General features: G+C 38.2%; 1 protein-coding gene across 23 annotated transcripts in view; it reads right to left on the bottom strand.

The window, feature by feature from the left end:
* Positions 1–599: 599 nt before the first annotated feature.
* Positions 600–14,501, bottom strand: part of PDE4D (phosphodiesterase 4D) — a 1,602,952-nt gene continuing 1,589,050 nt past the window's right edge. For all 23 annotated transcript variants that reach the window (XM_070774938.1, XM_070774943.1, XM_070774935.1 and 20 more), the window contains 6 exons: positions 14,321–14,485; positions 13,006–13,105; positions 7,749–7,903; positions 6,874–6,996; positions 6,219–6,401; positions 600–5,505 (listed from right to left, as the gene is read on the bottom strand). In XM_070774938.1, coding sequence (XP_070631039.1) covers positions 5,092–5,505; positions 6,219–6,401; positions 6,874–6,996; positions 7,749–7,903; positions 13,006–13,105; positions 14,321–14,485 — 1,140 coding nt within the window. In that variant the 3' untranslated portion in view covers positions 600–5,091. The remainder of the gene's footprint in view (positions 5,506–6,218; positions 6,402–6,873; positions 6,997–7,748; positions 7,904–13,005; positions 13,106–14,320; positions 14,486–14,501) is intronic.

Here is a 14,501-nt window from a genome sequence, read left to right as displayed (position 1 = left end):
AGGACTTTTGCAAATGAAGTTTTCTCTGTCTGGACCCTTCTCTCCCTTTTGACCCTGTCAACTCTTCCTTTTTGCCAAGTTACCTTTTGAGCTCCTTCCTCTCTGGAAGAGACCAAGCTCAGGTTCTTGTTCAATCACAGCACCTCAGCTTCTTTGCTATACTAAGGACACTTACGATGCTGCATAGGGAACTGTTCAATGCCTTTGTCCCCTCTAGACCTTAAACTCACAAAAGCTGAATTATGTCTGTTCATTGATGAATCCTTACAGTCTTGGAGTTTGCAGAGTAGGGACCCAGCAAATAACTGTTGAGTATCTGAATAACTTTCAGTATGCCAGAACACTCAATCAGAGAAGTTCCCTTCCCAAGCCTTTTACTGTGCTTATCTTATAGGCCATCTACATAATTTGGCCTTTTTACTCTATAGTAAGATTAATCTACATAATTTGGCTTTATTGGACTGTAAATATGTAGTAATATATGATATCACTATCCTTTATTTCACCTTAACAATCCTCATGGCTCTTGGAAACATGTGCTGACTGAACTACGAGTTAAAATGAATAATACTCTTATTTGTAAATGATCGAGTCATAAATAGGCAGAATCAACCCATGCTTTTATTTCCATTGCATATAAAAATTTCATATGAAGGTATTGATGTACAGTACTATCCCCATGGGCTGTAAGAGAGGCTAAGAAACCACTAAAAGAATCATCATTTGTAATGCTCACACACAATTGACCACTCTGAAAACATATCCAAAGAAATCAAATTTAAAACAACTAAAATCAGTAAGGATTTTTTTTCTTTTTTGTAATTATAGTGTCCCCATTGTACTGTTTAAAACAAAAGTAATCAAATTCCTTTGGGCCAGGGCTGCTAAAATCTACAGTTTGTGTCAAAAAAGAAAATGAAATAAAATAAAAGGAGGCTCATTTTTCCTAGAAAAAGATTCTCTCCTTTCACTAAGTTGCACATCCTGAGGGCTGGGCAGCAGTGGAAAGAGGTTTCCACATCAGCCACTGGGAATTTTTCATAGCTTTCGGGAGCTGGCCTCTGCGCAAGGTTAAAATTTAAAATTCTAAAGCAAGTTAAGTTTTGCAGAAACACACATTCTAGAGAATGGTGACTCCACTATGCTATGTGAACTGGCATGATATAAAACTTTGTGTTAATGTATGAATTTACATACATAAGGAAATTTGATTCATCTTAGTTGAAGAAAAATTCCATGGTTTAAAGAAAATGACCTTTTTCATATTTTGTTTTCCTAACATGGCAGGAAGCCAAATAATAAAGTACTAACATGCATGGCCTATGGCTCTAGTTTCAAATCAAGTTCATTTGTCCATGTGCTCAAGTCGAAAAGACTTTTAATAATTATTGGACAAGAATAATTTCCCCAGTAGTGTTTGAAAATTAAAAAAAAGAAAAAATCAAATGTAACTAACCGAAGCAGCTCAGTTAGTATCTTATTGGAAAAAACACCATCATATATGCTTTGGTGCTTCGTGGCAGAAAGCATTTAAGGGCTTTTCTCTCAAGAGTCTCAGAATGCTCTAGAGGTTGACCATGGTTCTGTACAATCCAGCTGCTGCCAGAAACCCAATTGATTCAAAGCTCAGATGTAAAATGCCCAGCCCTAACCCCACCGTTACCTTACTTTCAAATGCAGCAAAACAGAAGAAAATATTGGTTAAAGTTAAGGCACAGCCCTGGGACCAAAGACCTGCAGCTATGTTTTTATATTTTATATACCTTTATGTATTTTATAGTTTTCTTGAATCTTCCATAAACAAGCTCTAAGGTGACAAGACTATTTTATAGAAGAAAAGAAAATGTACAAGGAGTATGTATACACACCATTCATTCTCTCACCAAGAGTTTCCAAATATATCAACACCATCCCAATTCGGGATGATGTTTTAATAAGAACTGATAATTTACAATTAACATTACAGTATGTACATTACAATAAATACATGGTTGTAAACAGACAAACAAGACTGTATTACAGGTAAGGTCATTTGGTGAGAAAAAAATGCATGGCACAAAAAAATAAATAATGCATTCAAAAAGCATCATAAAGCTTTCGGTAAAATCCACTTCATTCAAGTTTTTTTTTCCTTGTCTACAATTTGTTCTATCTACATTATTTTCTTGTGAATTTTAAGTGACATAAAAGAAAAGAAAATTAAAACAGCATTATTATGTTTAGTAACTTGCAAGCTGAAATGTACTGGTTTTATGCAAACTTAGACATTTTCTTCCCCATACAGTACCCAGATACTGTATTTTCTTACAACATTTTAGGAAATGTAAAGCCACTTATAAAAGGATATTCTTTTTAAAGCAGTGTATAATTCTGAAGCACACTTTGGCGAGAGCAGAGGAGAGAAGAGAGGAGAAGCAGATTGTACAGTGCACTAGTCCCTGTCTTTTGGATATTTTTTCCTAAAATTTGATTGTCCATCATTGGGTATCTTCACACATGTGACCATTAAAACCAACAAATTGAAGAAATAAAAGGAGTCTCCCCTTTTTAGTGCTGTTATATACCTTTTCAGGTCTGGATTTGTGACATATTGCTGTTTTAATTTTTTTTCCATTCTTAAGTTCTAGGCACTCTGTGGGGGAAATAGCAAGCATGAGGAAAGGGAGGGATTGAGAGTATTTGGGAGAAAGGAATAAACCTTAGATTCTCTGCCTTTTCTTCTAGACCTCCATCAGGAACAAAATTAAAATGCAAACAAGTTTCCAATTGTTCTTGTGAAACCACTTGCCAAACATAAGACTTTATTTGAAAGATTACTGTCTGAATTTTACAGGGGAATCTGATAATTAATTGGTCAATTCCTGTCTTGTGCTCTATGTCGAAGTTCACAGCTACCTAATTTTTCTATCAATGTTTCTAACCAACTGTGGCTCTCAGGGGATTAAAATAGTATCTTCAGCTTGGGTCATTTCCCTGGCTGATGATTTAGTGATTGAGACATCCACAATATCAACATTTTTCAGGATTACAATTCCATTTACTGTTCTATTTTCTGTTTGGTCAGATATTCCTTTAGCCTCTACTTGAGTTCTTGGATATCACTGTGAAAAATGATTATTTGGGCTCCAAGCTCTTCACAGAGAAGGCAAACATTTTTTAAGAGCTGAAATGGGAAGAAAGTCCAGACTAAATAAATGCCCCAAGATGCCAATTAAAGGTAAGTACTGGGAATCAATCTCTAAAATTGCAATACAATTCTTGATGCTAAATTCAGCCAAGAGTGATCTCTACTCTTGAAGATTTAGTCAGAATCTTCTTACCCAACTGAGTAATTTAAAATGGCATCACATCACCTAATCTCTGGTGCTAGGGGCACCATCAACTTCTTTTCATCAGCGTATTTAAAGTTCTCCTCCACTAGATGTACTTCTGGATCAATGATAACTGATAAAGCAAGAAATGCTATTATGTGTTATGTGGCTGTCCTTTAAGGAAGAGTCATTGCTACACTTAAAATCACGTCTCAGGAATATTCCTCATACAGTTCTTAATCCCGTGGTGAAATCATAGAAACAAAAGAGCATTCATTGTACTGGTGTTCATTAATATATTCTACTAATATTGTTAAAAATTACCTAGCTAGCCATTAACTTTTCTTTGTAAATCAAAAGTAAAAGCTAGTCATTATATACGACCTCATGGCAGAAAAGAATGCTAACTCTAACTTGACTACCTGTTCTTTGCATCCATCAGAATGGTGGTGATATATTTGATAAGACCCCACGTGGTAAATGTGGACAGAGGTTCAAACACACACTGAATAATGAAGCAGCACAAGGGGAAAAAGGTTTTCTTACTATAACTGACTGTGAAAATAATAAAAATGAACATGAAATGTGTGGGTTATTACAAAGACATGCATTTGTGAAATGAGGGTCTACCACCACAGCAAAAAGTTATCAGAAGACACTAAGTGGGAAAATATCTAAAAAAGACTGACCATTTTAGCTACTGGGTATTTATATATCTCCCACTTGCTTCAGATAATACCAACTGATGACTGAGTGTCCACGAGGCTTGAGATACATTAGACAGAACACACATCAGAGTATTATGGAACACGTGTTCACTTTGCACACGGTGAAGAGAAATGTCAGTGGGGAGCAACTCTGCGTGTCTGAATAGACCAAAATGAAGAGCCAGCAAATGAAGACCTACAAAAAGGGTTTCCTGCAACATAAAGTCAATTTTTGTTTTTAAAATATGGAAGTCATTGGTATATAAAACAATGGGTCACTACAAATCAGTTAATTGCTATGAAGTCTAAGGTGCAAGTAAAATTTGTAAATTAGGTTTATCCAGTGTAGCACAGATTTGTACTGAAAACTTGCAAGTTACTCCTTAGAAAAAAATAACCAGTGGCAGATGAAGTTCTGAATGTAGTTTTTTAAATATAATACCTCAATACATTTAATAATAAAAGTAAGCTCTACAAAAAATCTGTTTTACATATCATACAAAATGTAGAGGTCAGTGCAGCTCACCGAACCACACTATTCAGTCAGGTATCAGGAAGACTTGAAATTAGAAAATTATGCAATTTCTGTGGCTCATCTTTTTCCTGGTAACAGCTTCACACTATGTCCTGTTCCTGACCCATTCGTTGCTTCACCCATCTGTTCACTGCATCCATGTAATAATGCCTTCTTTCTGCTGAAAATATTGCAAACAAAAAGAAAAAAAAACCCCAAATCATCTTAACTTTGGGGCTGCCCAATGAGCCACACTCCCTAGAAAACACTTAAGAGTTGATTTTTCTCGGTTTCTTCAGCTTGATGGAGCCGCAGACCCGTGACAATGCTGTCCATGAAGATGTCCCTCTCATTCTGATGACATGGAGGTGAAAAAACTGGTGACGATATTCCTGAGCGCCAGACTGAATCGTCAAGGTCAGTTTTGTTCCACAAACATCCTGGCAGATGACAGTGAGGTGTGACCGTGGTTGTGGCATGTGACATGCACTTTGGAAACAACGTTTCTACTTAAAAAAACAAAAAAACACAAACGAAAGGCATGGAAGTCTGGGCCCTGTTACGTGTCTGGGGAGGGGTCCCCGATGACACAGGCCTCGGGCTGGCTCTCCTCGTCCGCCACGGCCTCCTCTTCCACCTGCTCATCCAGGGGGATCTCGGTGGACTCCGAGTCCTGAGTGCACAGAGTCTTCGAGTCGCTGCAGCTAGTGTCTTCTTCAACTTGACTCCCACTGTCCTTCTCGGTGTCTGACTCGCCGTCTTCCTCTAAAGTCAGTTCAAACTGGAACTTCTCTGTCTGACCCTGCCTGCCCTCCTCCTGGTCATCGGGCGCCGGGGAGGGGCTCTGAGGAATTGTGCTCTGGTACCATTCACGATTGTCCTCCAAAGTGTCCAAAATGTCCTGGGCGTCAGGATGGACCAGGTCTGCCCACGTCTCCCACAGAGGATGAACGATATAGTCTATGAAGCCCACCTGGTTAAAAAAAATATATCCAATGTGAGTACAGGATTAAGAAACAATGGAAAAGATTAAAGAGACCCAAATGTATTCAATTTATATACTGAATTAAATTTTTATATATGATATATAGAATTTATGTAAAATATATAAATGTAATATGCTTTACAAATATAACACTGAACCGAAGACTATTAACCTTAGTCTGATAAAATAGTCACTATTTTAGGTAGCAGACTGTATGACAATGTTGTTATGAGCTGCAAAAAACAACTAATAGCTTATAGAATTCTGAGTCCAAGAGCAGGTTTGTGATGTAAAAAACCTCTGCTTATTTACCTTGCTTGGTTTGAGGCTTGGACTTGATTTTAGAATAGTCCATTTATAGGTGGATCCAGATACACCGAAATAATGCCGTGTATTCCACATGGATTCAAAAAACTTTATTCACTTATGAGAAGAGGTAGTTGAAATAATTCTACACATATGGATATGCTATACAAATCGAGTTATAATGAATAAATATACTGTTCTATGAATAGATATATGACCATACGGATATACATCCTAAGAATCAAAGAATTTTGAGGCTTGCAAACATGAAGTGGGAATTGAGCTTGTCAGAAAGAAGGTAATTAAGATCACCCCATAAAAGACTGAAGGAGGTGCAAACAAAGTAACCAAATGTTCCATGTAGCTGTGTTCTCTCTGAAAGCTTAAGGCATCACCTGTGATTTTTCCACAGATGCGTTGTGCTTGTCACACATGGGGCTTATCTCCATGCCCCGCTCCCTCTCTCGGTCCCCTTGGCGGAAGAACTCCTCCATGATGCGGTCCGTCCACTGGCGGTACAGCTGGAGAGGCTTGGTTGGGTTGCTCAGGTCGGCACAATGCACCATGTTCTGAAGGACCTAAAACAAACCAGTGCATGCTCTGTTTAGCACCCACTCCTTTTTTTTAAACTGGAAATTCACATCAGGTGACTGTGACACTTAAAAATACATGTTGTGTAAGAGTCGTTCCAGACGGCTCGACCATGATGTGTCTGTGTATGGTTCACACTTGTATTAATAGTCCCAAAGTATGCCACTTCTACCGCATCTAGGTATCATGAGAGAAACTGTTTACATGCTCACTTCATTAAATTCAGAGCTGCTTAAGTGGTTGGTTTTGTGGGATATTATTTTTTTTTAACGCTCTTCCACTTGCAAAGGCCAATAGGATTTTGTCTGGTTAATTCTCAGCATGAAGAATCTGGATAAAAATCCTGCTTATAACTACCAAAATTATAAGCTGGGAGAAAGGAGACATAAATCCTATCTAAGCTAGACACACAGACATGAGTGTGTACACACAGACACAGAACAAAGTCAAATGCTTTACCTGGATCCTATCAGAATAATTATCAAGAAGAAGAACTCCAGAACTCGTCACTTTCTTAGTTTCAACCATAGTTTTCAAATCAGCCAGTAGATTCATGTGCTTTGACATGTCTGTGGCAAGTACCTTAAAAGACAAACAGTATTTTAATAAGTAAAAAATGCCCAGAGGAAAAAAGTCATAATTTGCACATGAAAATATCATGGAAAACATGAGAAGAAATGGAGAACAATTCTGTCATCTAATAGCCCTGTGCGGGAATCCTTTACTACTTCTTGGGCCAGAATCTACTCCTCTTTGCTGTCAAGTTTCCTGGAAGCTCAGATAAATGTGTACAATATACAGAAACATTAATCACTAGCAGCCACTCTCATGGTGATAAAAAGGGCTCTTTCTCTGGATAAGACATCATCACATTTTGAAGTTTTTTAATTTCTTGGACTAGAAAGTGGTTACTGGACTACAATGGAGTGATTCACAGGTTGCTTACAGAATACTTTAGGAACAATATTCTGGTTAATTTTCTGCTTATCTAAGACATGTAATGTCTCCATTTCTCTGCATGTACAAAGCTGAACAGATAAAGTTTCTGATAACCAGAGATTTCCCTGTGTCTCATGAAAAATGCATAGAGAAAAGACGAATGTCATGGAAGTTTCTGCATGGCACTTCTGCTGACAGAGGTTTTTTCATTATTCTTAACTCCAGACTGTTAGCAGCAGAGCATCACTGCCAGCAGCAAGGCCAGCCTCTGGGACAGAAAGGGCAGCAATATCTTGAAATGTACAAGAAACTTTTATTTGATTGTCATCTCTTTCTTTTTTTAAGAAAACATCATAAATCACAGTTCTATTTTTTGCTTTTTATCAGTTACTCACAATGTCAATGACCATCTTCCTTAATGACTGTCTTTGCTTTTTGGTCAAATTCTGGAAAATGTCACAGTTTTCTTCCTGAAGCAACTTAAAGCCCACGGCCAAATGATGGTTCTCCAGGACAGAAGAATCATTGTACATCAAGGCAAGTTCAGAGTCTTGAAAGAAAGACAAGAGGTAGAAGGTCAACAAAGCCATTTATGCTAAGTTTATCTTATTTTTCATATTCTGAGATATCTGGGGTTTTAGGAAGCAATTTCTCCTAAATGTTTCTACTTGCATTCCCATGACATTACAACACCTAGAAGAGAGTCCCCTAGAATCTTGAGAGTGGGCTTAACGCTCTTGGCAAATGATAAGTCAGTTCACACTGAGGCTTCGCCTTCTTCTGTTCTAAAGGGAAAGAAGAGTTAGGTGAGATTACCCTGAACCTCCTCTCCAGATCTGCTAGAGGCAGCTCCATAAGCTCAGCAGTAGAAAACATCATTCCTAACATCTGTAACACATCCAGAACAGAAGATGTATTCCTGATAAAGGTGGACTATCTATCTGATCTTTTATGTAATGTAAAGATCATGTGCCTTAGGGTAATTTGTACTCCAAGAGTGTACAAGACCAGCTTGGAACATATGAACAATATCAGGGTCTGTTCATGCTTGTACTTGTTTTGTTCACAGGATAGCTTTGTTCATTTTTCCATTTCCTTGTCCACATGTCTTGGCAATCACTATAAACATGTATGTTGCACATCCAAGATGCACACTGAGAGTTTCACACGGAGCCGGGTTTTGAGTTGTCTACATAACTCCAAGGTGAAGATTCGGCTGCTCCCCCATGACTGTCCTGGACCTCTGTTTTTTTTTTTTTTTTTTTCAATGAGAAATCCTACCTCTTTCCTAGTTCCTGTAAATAGCAGACTCAGGTCTATTAAAGTAGTCATTAAAAAAAAAAAATGGTGCTTTATCTTGTTTCCACTTAAGTCACTGTAAAAACTAACACATGTATTGGATCTTTCTTTTGACTTGTGTGGAAAATATACATTATTTTCTAAGAAAGAAATACTCAATACTGCTCAATGACTATTTTAAAGAAGCTAGGAAGGAGACGTGAGAGTCAAGACACACTTTGACTGAGATTCTATGATTTTATATTTATACAGAAAAATAACGTTCTATATACAAGCTACAAATACAGTGACGGAAAGCTTTTTTATCAATGAGATCAGTGAAATAAAGAGTATGTACTATCACCAGGTCCAGCTCTACCTTCATACAGTAAAATGTCTCTGCTCTTGAACTTCAAAAGTCATATGATTTGAATAGATGACTAATGTGTTCAAATGTGTGAGGAAACCTTTCTCCCCCACACCTAGGCAGATTCGCTAGAAACAGAAATTTTACTTGTTTTCCAAGTAAAATTTAATGCTATATATATGCTGACACTGCTTTATTGTTTCAGAAAATAACGCTTATATTTATCTTTTTAAAGATAAATATCCTCTAATGTGCTCTATTCAACACATTATGATGCTATTTACATTTTATGGATTTATTTACATAGTATTGTCCTTGAAAAAGATTTATGCAGCTTCTCACCTGGAATTTCAACTTCCTTACATCCAATTCAGAATCCTCCACTCCCCTAAATAATTGATAAAAGCTTAAAGCCTCTGCCAGGTAGAAATGATCGCTCTGTTTTCACAACCTTCAGCATGTTTACAAGGAGTGTATGTGTCATTAATATTAAATCACCTGGTGCCTAAAACTAACACAACCGGAATGGTTAATGAAAACTATCGCCACAACTGAGAAGCAGAGGGGTATTTGGCCTGGGAATCAGCCAGGTGAGCCCAAGTGCCCTTCCGCCCTGGTGAGCCATGCAGTCTCCTTAAAATTGGACAAGTGACCTCCCATCTATGGTAGGTCTGATCTGATGATTAGAAGTCTTTATTACAAGAAACACAGGTTCAACCTTTAGCTTTGGACAAGATGGCAGCCCCAGCTCCAGGTTAGGAGCTGAGAGTGTGTGCTAGTTTGAGCCACTCAATCCATCCACAAAAGAAAGAGAAAACACAAATTTAATGTCTATAAAAAGTTTACTGTAAACTAAAAATAATCACATAATTCTGATAGAGTATTTCATACAGCTGTTTATTATAAGTTTGCAGTTATTAGTGAGACTCTCCTTTTCTGAGAGACTGTATTCTTGTATTTAAGGGCTTCCCTGGTGGTGCAGAGGTTAAAGCGTCTGCCTGCAATGTGGGAGACCTGGGTTCGATCCCTGGGTCAGGAAGATCCCCTGGAGAAGGAAATGGCAACCCACTCCAGTGTTCTTGCCTGGAGAATCCCATGGACACAAGAGCTTGGTGGGCTACAGTCCACGGGTCGCAAAGAGTCAGACACGACTGAGCGACTTCACTCACTTCCCTTTCACTTTAAAACATGTTGTGAAAACTAAAACTTAACTTGTGTTAGAGGCTACTAAGCCTCTTCTGAGTTCTGAAACAAAATGCTTTCTGGCTTGATCTTCCTGACCCAGGGATCGAAAGAACCCGGGTCTCCTGTATTGCAGGCAGATTCTTCACCGTCTGAGCCACCAGGGAAGGCCAATTAAAAGCTAACTAAGGCAATAATTCTCATAATGCCCTGGGGCTCTTATCAACCCTGGGATAACTTTCATCTAACAGATGATACTGATTCATTCTCTCAGACATTACACAGCCCTATCTCACCCCACCCTCAAGAAAATATCAGCAATCCAAAGCTGGCCTGGGAACTGCTGACTGCCCTGTGTGGCTGAGACCCCACAGAAAGGAGATGGGCACAACATCACTGGTTAACAAAGTGCCTCCAGAAGCGCAGTCTATAATCCTTCTACCTCAGGCAGGTCATCAGTAAAACGACCTTAAACAGACACCCTTGGCCACTGTCCTGTGTGTATAATTACCCTCTACTGTCTCCATTGGAGAAGGAAATGGCAACCTACTCCAGTGTTCTTGCCTGGAGAATCCCAGGGACGGGGGAGCCTGGTGGGCTTCAGTCTATGGGGTCGCACAGAGTCAGACACGACTGAAGCGACTTAGCAGCAGCAGCAGTCTCCATTATTTATTCTCAGTTGTCTCAAACTTTAAAGGGCATGAGATTCATGTGTGGACTGAGGCTTTGCTAGTTTAAACTGCAGACTCCACGGGTACCCTGCTGCCAGCCTAGGCCCATCTGCCCTTAGAGGGTCCATAATAAAGAATAATAGAGTTGGTCCTCATTTTTCCTGAAAAATTTAACAGAATACTTGGAAGACAGTGACTTTATTATCAGTTGTTTTAATTTGTTCTCAATTCTTAATTCTAATGTTATAATATGGGAAGATACAATATTTAGTATAATAGGATGCAAATAAAACACTTAAGTCTGAATATTGGTGTTATTAATTTAAAGAAAAAAGCCTACTTTTCTTAATGCAAGAGTTAAGACAAAATTTATATGTATTTGTTAAAAACATCAAGATATACCTAAGAAGCAAAATAATGAATCAGTCCAGGATAATAAAAAATTGCCAGTGTACATTTTACTATATGACCTTTCTGTTCTAACAGAAAGGACACAATCAACCCTAACCTAGGAGACAATGTAAACTCATGTGTTGATATACAGTAATGTTTTGTTGACTCCTGAAAGCACCCTATTATAGGTTCTCAAAAGGTAGCTAAGACATGAAATGCACTGACTATCCATCCATTTTTGGAAACCTATGACTTTCCCAATTCTCCTACACATGCGTGAGTCACCAAAGTGCATTTTGTTATAGGGTAGTCCAGAGGCTATTAAAAATATACAAATATATAAATAAGCCAAAAGATCTGAATCTCTCAAAGCAAGGCTATATTTAAACTTCCCCTTTAAATCTGGCTGCAGCAAAGCACTGGGAATGAATGGTGGAGGAACAGACACTACAGGAGCTAGACTGCTATGGGGCAGGAGAAGGCTGTTTTCCACAACTCAGTAAAAAGCAAAGACAGATTCTTAACAGATAGGAAAAAACAAGAGCTTTTTATTTTATTTTTTCACATACAAAAGTGACTTTTATAACATTAATCTACTGTGCTGGGAGGGAATTATATAATGGTATATTTAAATTATTTACCAATTAACTTCAAGTACAGAGAGAATGGGCTTCCCTGGTAGCTCAGCTGGCAAAGAAACCCCCTGCAATGCAGGAGACCCTGGTTCAGTGGAGAATCCCCATGGACAGAGAAGCCTGGCGGGTCCCAGTCCATGGGCGTCACAAAGAGTCAGACATGACTAAGTGACTAAGAGCACAGAAAGAACAGAATTTCTGTAAAACAATCTCTTTGCCAAAAGCCTCACCCAAATGCTACTAATATTCCCTACAGGGGTTTGCAGTGCAACTGTGTGTTAAGAGGTGTCCCACATCGAACAGTCTCTTCTGTGCGTTCTTTCCAAATCCATTGATGACTTATTTTACAAAATGTCACCAGTGAGAAAAAAATCAACGGTTAAGAAATATTAAAAGAAAAAAACAAACAGTATGTCAAAACAGAACCTCATACTGCCCTCAGCATGAGATTTAAAAAGGGAAGAAGAGGAAAGAACATGGTGGAGAGAAGAAGGAGTTACAGCCTCTGAAGAGGATTAAGTCACAACCTACATAAAATGAGGAATTTAACATGCATCCTGATAACTTCTTTTATTTAAAACTCTGAGGGTAGGATTTCCCTGGTGGTCCAGTGGTTAAGAATCCACCTACCAATGCAAGGGACATGGGTTCAATCCCTGGTCAGCGAACTAAGATCACACATGCCACAGGGCAACTAAACCTGTATGCCGAAACTAGAGAGACCGCATGCCACAACCAGAGAAAGCTTGTGAGCTGCAACAAAGACCCAGCACAGCGCCCGCACCCCCACCCCACCCCCCCAAAAAAGAAAAAACTTTAGGAGCAATATACCTAAATCTTTCTGCAAACTTTCGCTTTCAATTGCTCTGTCTACTAATGTGGTAATATAGTATTTCAAGAGAAGTACTGGAATGCATGTTTTTTCAAACATCATATGCCTCATGGGCTAGAACAGTAATTTTTTAGAGCTATATAACATTAATGTGCAGTCACTGTAATGCATATATACACATTTCAAAAGAACATGACTCTGGAAACACCCTACACTTATAAAAACCCTCAGTCACTCTAAAATGTAAAAAGGAAAATTTTTTCTGCAAAAATGAAGAAGTTTCACTTCACTTACTTGTATTGATCAGAAACTGATTGGACACACCAGGATGATCAACATCATGGATTGCACTGGCAAAAATTGCTGCAAGAATCTCCAAATCTGTAAACACAGCCTGAAAGAACGCAGACAATATTAGATAAAGTTACTATTCTATAGTAATATAAATTAAAGGTACATAGGAATGGGAAATTCCTTCCCAGACTCTGATGGAAAACAAAATGAAGCTTCAAAATATATTATTATCATATTCCAGGATAGCAGACTTTCAGAAAATGAGCTCCTCATGGCCTTTTTAAATGTAATCTTGGAGGAAATATTTTATCTGATCTTATTATAATTCAAGATCACACCTTTTCCATGGTTATATTTTAAAAATATTTAAAAAGGATATCTGCCAATAGTTTTAGAAAATAATAACTTATTTTAAAAGTATTTAAGATGTTCAAGGATATTCTGAAAATGTACATAAAATTAATGACACGAGCAATTATTTTCTTCCATTCAAAACAGGGACTCTCAATCTCAGAGAAACCAACATCTGCAGTCAGATAAGTCTTTGTTGTGCAGATAGGTCTTTGCTGTGGGAGGCTATCCTGTGTGTTACGAGGTGTTTAGCAGGGCCCCTGGCCTCTACCGATGAGATGCCAGTAGAATGTACCCCCAAACTGTGACAGCCAAAAATTTCTCCAGTATTGCCAGATGTCCCTGGGAGGAGCGGGGGAGTAGGAGTAACGGGAAAATCACCCCCAGCTGAGAGCCTCCCACTCAAACAATAAGGTATTAACCCAGTTTTATAATGAAACAATCTGAACTATAAACTACATTAGCAAAAGAGAGTCACTCTCCCAAATGATTAAGGAAATCAAATTGCTTTAATAAACATTCAATGGAACAACTTCATAGGATTTGGTGACATTAAAGATATGTTTCTTTCTAGTGAGTTCTATGAAAAGTATCAATGCATAGCTTCTATTTTATAAAAATAATCATCTTTGGATTATAAACAAAAAAGTCATCAGACTAAATTCCCAAGAAGCCCCAAACTAATCAAAACTGAGTAATCCAGGTGTGCTTTATGGAATGTTCACTAGATCATTTCAAAGAGGCAATATCATAAACAGATGAATCCCTAAGTCTTTGATTATTATCCAAGACAAATTCATCAAAGACTCAGCTGTTTAATTACCACAATGACATCCCCCTCCCAACTTAATAATATTTCCAGGAAGCCAGTTGCTGTTTGCCCTGCATGCCCTTCAGTATGAAAGTTGAAGAACCACTGTGAGTGGCAAGTTACTGTTCTTGAAGGTTTAGAGACCAAGTGTACCTCTAAAGCAGGTGTAGACAACAGCACGTGCGTTGACTGGACGACATCTGCAGCGTGAATATTATTGTGGTAGGCCACATCAGCGTGGTAATGATCTTCCAGGGTCATTAGGTATGTAATTAAAGTGTCTACTGGAATTTTAAATGTTTTTAATAAATCCCGTTCCTGCAAAAGAAATCCT

The sequence above is a fragment of the Bos indicus genome, chromosome 20 (assembly GCF_029378745.1).
Source record: "Bos indicus isolate NIAB-ARS_2022 breed Sahiwal x Tharparkar chromosome 20, NIAB-ARS_B.indTharparkar_mat_pri_1.0, whole genome shotgun sequence".
Classification (NCBI taxonomy): domain Eukaryota; kingdom Metazoa; phylum Chordata; class Mammalia; order Artiodactyla; family Bovidae; genus Bos; species Bos indicus.
Note: the sequence above shows the minus strand (reverse complement) of the source record. Positions and strands in the feature narration are given on the sequence as shown.